The sequence below is a fragment of the Aspergillus candidus genome (assembly GCF_002847045.1).
Source record: "Aspergillus candidus strain CBS 102.13 unplaced genomic scaffold BDW47scaffold_109, whole genome shotgun sequence".
Lineage (NCBI taxonomy): Eukaryota > Fungi > Ascomycota > Eurotiomycetes > Eurotiales > Aspergillaceae > Aspergillus > Aspergillus candidus.
The window spans coordinates 23560-29559 of record NW_020194114.1 but is presented as its reverse complement, the minus strand read 5'-3'; the positions used below and the strand labels follow the sequence as shown (position 1 = coordinate 29559).

Sequence of the window (6000 nt, the reverse complement as noted above, 5' to 3'; positions counted from 1 at the left end):
AACACATCTCTATATAAATAAGAGGTAGAAAAATAGTATATAAAGTAATCTAATTAGAAGGAGATTCTTTAATAAAGATATCTTTATTCTTTAAAAAAGAAAAATAGATCTAATAATATTAATATTAAGCTTATATAATAGACTAGAATACTTACTTATTATTTAAATAAAGCTATTTTAAATAACTATTTCTATCAAGTCTTAATTCTTTAATTCTTTATACTCTAGTTAGAGATCTAATAATTAGAAGCTTAGATAACTAGCTCTTATATATATTAAAGCTTAAAATAAGTAATTTTAAAAAGTATTATCTCTAAGCTATAATCTAAGCAAACTCTTAATAATTATATTTATATAGCTTGAACTATATCTAGATACTAATATATAATACTAATTACTATATATATAATAATCTTATAATAAAACTATATAATATACTAAGAGTATATATTAATTCTAATATAAATTTTAATCCTGTATAGCTCTAATTTAAGATAGTTATCTACTAATTAAATCTAATTAGATCCAGGTATATAGTATTCTTTATATTTTTATTATAAATTATATATCTGATATTAAATAGTATCAAGGAAAATAATTCTATAATAAAAAAAAAGCTAATTACTAGCTTTTATTAATAACTATATAAAGAAGATAAAGAGTCTTATATTATCTAATAATTAAGTCTTAACTATAAGTATACTAGTAAAGAATCTCTTTTTTATAGTCTTGAATTACTTTTTTTTTAGCTTCTTATATAAAAAACTACAGTATCTACTAGACTTAAAGTTATAAATAAAAAGAATCTTTAGTATATTAATAAAGACTAAGTAATTCCTATATATAGTATAGTATATAACTCTAAATTAAAAATTCTTCTTTTTAAAGTATAGATAGAAGCTCTTTATCTTTTAATCTAACTTAAAAAAAGAGAACATGTATCCAGGTATATAAGAGAGAATTAGAATAGATTATATAATTCTACCTATATATATTCTAATTTTTAAGATAGCTTTTAAGTATATACTTATTAATAATAATTTTATATCTTTTCTTAAGAAAAATATAAATAGAATTAATAGAAGTATAAGAAGAATAAAGAGAAAGAATATAATTCTTATATAGCTTAAGATTAACTTATCTATATCTACCAGGCATGATAATTAGTAAAAGAAAATAAAAGAGATAGAGTAAATTTCTTATCTTTAAATCTTCTAATTTATTTATATAAATTAAGCTAGTAGAGTTATATAGCTTTAATTTAAATTAATTAGAAAGGCAGTTAATGCAGCAGTTAACTAACTTAGTGAAATTTCTAATTATTACAGAGTGGCCGCAATGGCTTGCCGTACATATCATCGATCTCCATAAGGCACAGGCCCCGCGCCTTAGGCCGCAGCGTGTTCATTGCCTGAGGTGTCCAAGTGTTTAGTCTCGATCTCGATTTCTCTCACTGAATTCCATCTTTCCCTCTCCTTGCATCTTCAATCAACCTTCCATCTGATCAGCATTATTGGATCGTCTTAGAGAAGCAGTCTCATCCCCATCTCGTCTGTTACTCGAGGAACGCAAGCCCACAATCAACTCTCTCCCCCCTCTTCATTGGGTTTCCATGCACCCAGGGCCTCGCCTGGAGTGGTCCCACCCATGCCACGATCCTCGATCGCTCATTGACCAAACTAATTAAACTACGAGTCAAGGCGGTTCTTCTTGACTAAAAAAAGAAATCGGAAACACAAGAAAAGCACCAGGTCGATTGTTTCTGCGGAGAAGTCTCCAGTCGCTTTTCTCACCGCAAAACCAACCCCCCTCCCCGAGTCGACTAGGCAGGCCTCTTCTCCATCTCTCTTCTCCCTTCATGCATCGTGCCTGATCTTCTTCTTTGTCTCCTGTGACTCGTCTACTATTCCTTTTTCAATTTGGGTTTGGATTTTACCTTTTTTTTTTTTTTTTTTTTTGACTTGCTTCCGTCGCAACGGCATGTCGCAGCCCTCTTGCGGACCGTCCTTCAGTGGATTGACATAAGCACCTTCGTGACCTATCGACCAGTGAGATTCGCATCTCAGTTTGTTCTGTGTCTCTAAGCGCCAGAGCATCCGATCGATCGGGGCCTCTCAGATCAGGTCACCTGGATGACTTGCCGTCTCCTGCAACTCGCTACCTAATCGATCGCTCGATTGATTGATTCTTCTTTTTCCATTGCTTTTTGATCTCTGAGGTAATTAGAACGTCACAAATCGGTCGAACCGACACTAGGGGAAGAAGGGGTGGGAAACAAGAATTAAAGAATTCGGAAGAACCGATCACTAGCTGGTCGTCGTTCAGCCCCTCTTCCCGTCCACCTCGCTTGAACCATTCCACGTCATGTTTCTACCGTTGAGATTAAATGACCGAGATCGCGACAGGGACCGCCAGCGTAAAGCATCGTCATCGTCGACCTCCTCCAAATCGAAGAGCCGAAAACACCACTCGATCCACGGACGCCCCAGCCGCACCTCAACCAAGGAACACGATCTCGACGACCCCACGGGCCGTTCCTCGACCCCTTCCACATCCGCCTCCAAGTCCCGCAAGAAGCGTCGCTCCTCCATGCCGGACGTCGACAACCCCGGCGCCAGCACGGCCTCGTTCCTGGAGTCGAGGACCAGTCTGCCGTATCCGAATTTTTCCAAGGCCCATAGCAAAGAGGCCGTTAGCCGACCGGGAATCCCCACCCCCGATCCGACCGATCTGACCGAACGCAGCAACGATGCCAAGGAAGAACGTCCCCGCCGCTCGGACAACCACCATGCGCCTCCAAGCCCACCGTTGACGAGCACGGACCAGCATTCGCGCAAGAGTAGTTCGGTCGGGGATAAAGAGAACAAAGGGGCGGAGGAGAAGGCGAAGGATGGGAAAACCAAGATCCGTATCCGAACAGATGCGAACCGGTCGTCGTCGAGTCTACGGGCGAAGAAAGACGATGGGACCAAGTCGAGCACGACCGCCCGCGCTGACACGCCCACCAAGTCGAAGAGGTCGAGCCAGGACAAGGAAGAGCCTCCCCGCACGGCCAGTCGCAACTCAATGAAGTCGAAGATTTTCGAGGACCCGAAGCGACCCAGCAGCCGCACGGCCACGCCTCCTCGATCCCCAGCGCCTGTCCATGATACCAGCTTTGACTCAGCAAACGGCTCGGACGCCACCATCAACGCGACATATCGGCGGAAGCACAAGAGTCCTGAAAAGCCACCGTCCCGCACCCAGAACCGTTCGTCCATGTCTAATCGTCCCGCCAGCCGCCCCGCGGTCGACATCGCTGGAGACTACGGCCGACCCCCGACTGCGAGCTCCACGTTCGACGCTCCTCCCCCGCCTCCACCCCCGCCAGAGATGCCGGTGACCATCCCAAGGGTGGACTATCTGCTTCAGCATGGCGGCCTGAACCGCCGGGTGCCGAGAACACTCCTGATGGGCGCGGATGCCCCAGACCCACCGCCTTACCAGAGCTTCCAACCGCAGTCTGCTGCTGCCACTATCTTTGACCCATTCACGCGGCTTCTGGACGATTTCCACCATGTGATGGCGAAAAATGGCTCGTTAGCCGTTGCGACGGGGTATCGGTCGGTGGCACGCCGTCTGCTAGATCGGCTGGAGGCTGTCTTTGCCCGTGACATCTCGTCGGAATCGTGTCGATGTTTCATGTGCGAGCATAACGGGATGGAGGAGCCGCCTACCGGAGTGAGCTGGGGCGAGGTTCTCGAGCTTGTCTCGGGACGCCGCGAGCTGCCCGGCTGGCCGCCCTTCACCATGACGATGCCGGTGGACGGTGCAGAACTGTCCGGTGACGAGCATATTCCGATGCAGAAGATGGACATCGATGTTCCAGAGCAGTACCGGGAACATTACATGCGCCAGTCCCGCAAGACCAAGGTGGCGGTGGACAAGTGGCTCAACGAGCAAACCGGACAGGGGTCGAGCGCGCCCGACGGGGTAGACGATGAGACATTGACGTTTGCCATGCTCACCCATCTGGGGCCCGAGCAGCGTCCGCTCTTCTGCTCCCTCCTCGGAATCAACTCCGCAACACCCACTCCTCGCCCTGACGGCGAGCCTCGCCCGCGACCACCTCTGCTAGTGTCCTCGTCCTTGGCCATTCAACGCTTGTACCGCCTCGCGTCTCTCCCCCGCGACCCCGAAACCGCCATCTACATGCTCAATAATCCGGGTATCCACCACGTAATAGCAACCCTCGCGGCCATCAGCGACGACGAGTGGGACATTCTCATCTCCGGCCGTTTCGACGGATTCCTCCGCAGCGGCGCCGAGGACACCTTTGTCCCTTCACATGGGTCTCCCCGCTGGAGCAACAGCAGGGCCAACACCCCCTTCACCACCGGGGGAATCTCACGGGGACCCACCCCCAATCACATGGACGGCACCTTCCGCTCAGCCAGCCAGCCAGTCGGCAGCTCCTCGTCACCCGCCTCCGGCGGACCCATCGTCCTCGACGAAGAGCAGGAAATCGCCGCGCTCGCCGAAATCGAACGCGACATCTACCTCGGCATGGAAGCACTTGAAGACGCATTCGAGGTGCTACATTGCAAAGCCGAGTCCGTGCGTCTGGCTCTACGCCAACGCGGAGCCGGCCTGTCCGTCGCCAATCAGAACCGCCGCGGCTCGTACGTAGAAGCGCGGATGGGCACGCCCGCGTCAGCCCTCAATGGATGGGAAAGCGGCACCGAAGACGACTTCCTCGACGACACCTACTCCCTAGCCCCGGATGACTCGGCCAGTAATATTAGCTCCAGCCGACGGCGCCGCCCCAAGCGACGCACTGAACGACGCACTCCGGCACCGGTGGAGGAAGAAGACGAGGGCGATGAAGGACTATATGACAGACGGGACCGTCGAAGGCGGTAGCAATTGCCGAACTAGCTTACATGAATAATACCCAGCCTTGTCTGGAGGAAACCAACTCCCGGATAGGATGACGATTCGATGCATTTTCTGAGTTCATTGATTTATGGTTTTCTTTTTGCGCAAGTCACATTTTCCCCTTTTATGGTTTTTCTTCCGTGTTTCTTTTTCTTATCGACGTCACGAAGCCCTTACTATTCACGAGCAAATGAACACACATCACCGCCTAGTTGCACTTTTACTTTTGTCTGTACATGGAGATGGAGATGAAGTTGGGGATGCCAATGGAGATGGAGATGGATATATGGATGTATGTACCTATGGAAGGAAGGAGCAGATTGCACTTTACCTACACATAATCTAATGGCACATGAAGATTCATGCTGAGTTTTGGTGTTGGTATCTATCTGGTATTTGTGGAAGTGACTGCAATATGTTGGCTTGTCAGCTGACCTGCAGCGTTTGCAGAGTCCTTTTCCCACTCTCTTCCATCTTGTATTTTCAACCATCAAGCAACCTTTTCTATAATTTTGATTATCATCAGTTTCATCCTTTCTGGCGCGTTTACATCCCTTATATCACAGTATTAGGGTTACGTGGGGATTTTGGATCAACCAGGGTCATTGAAACAAGCCCCATGATGATAATGATGACCAAAATCTTACACAGAGATTCGGAAACAAAAGAAAGAGAAAATTCTATAGAGACAAATCAGTTTATGTGTGTAGCCACCAAACACACTGCGCTAATCAGCCAGCGTGTGGCTTCACTACGGATGGTAGTTTGATGTGTCTGTCTTCAAGCTGAGTCAAAGCGAGTATAAGAGTCCTATAGACAAGAGGGAGCCATCGCCCGATGTCATGCAGCATCATGCAAATATTAATCATTTGAAATGCTTCTAGAAGAATTATATGCTATATTAGGTGACCATTGGCTGCCCTTTGCCAACTTCAAAATACTAAGCCCTCTTAGTATTAACATGTCAATATTCATGTACCTTCCATGAACAAGTGGTCAAGAGAACCACAAGAGACCCTTCTAGTATGTAATGCTACCAGCTAGCTATCTAATATCGAGATAGACCTGACATGTTATTTACAT

General features: G+C 46.4%; 1 protein-coding gene across 1 annotated transcript; it reads left to right on the top strand.

Annotated features, from left to right (window-relative positions):
* The first annotated feature begins 1937 nt into the window (after window positions 1-1937).
* Window positions 1938-5286, top strand: BDW47DRAFT_114520 (uncharacterized protein). Its single transcript, XM_024814674.1, has 2 exons — window positions 1938-2218; window positions 2396-5286. Exon 2 carries the CDS (start codon window positions 2590-2592, stop codon window positions 4900-4902), a length of 2313 nt encoding a protein of 770 aa, XP_024667172.1. The 5' UTR covers window positions 1938-2218; window positions 2396-2589; the 3' UTR covers window positions 4903-5286.
* Window positions 5287-6000: the final 714 nt, after the last annotated feature.

Bases quoted from the DNA above. Each gene is read 5' to 3' on its own strand.
- BDW47DRAFT_114520 (XM_024814674.1), top strand. From the start codon at position 2,590: ATGCCGGACGTCGACAACCCCGGCGCCAGCACGGCCTCGTTCCTGGAG.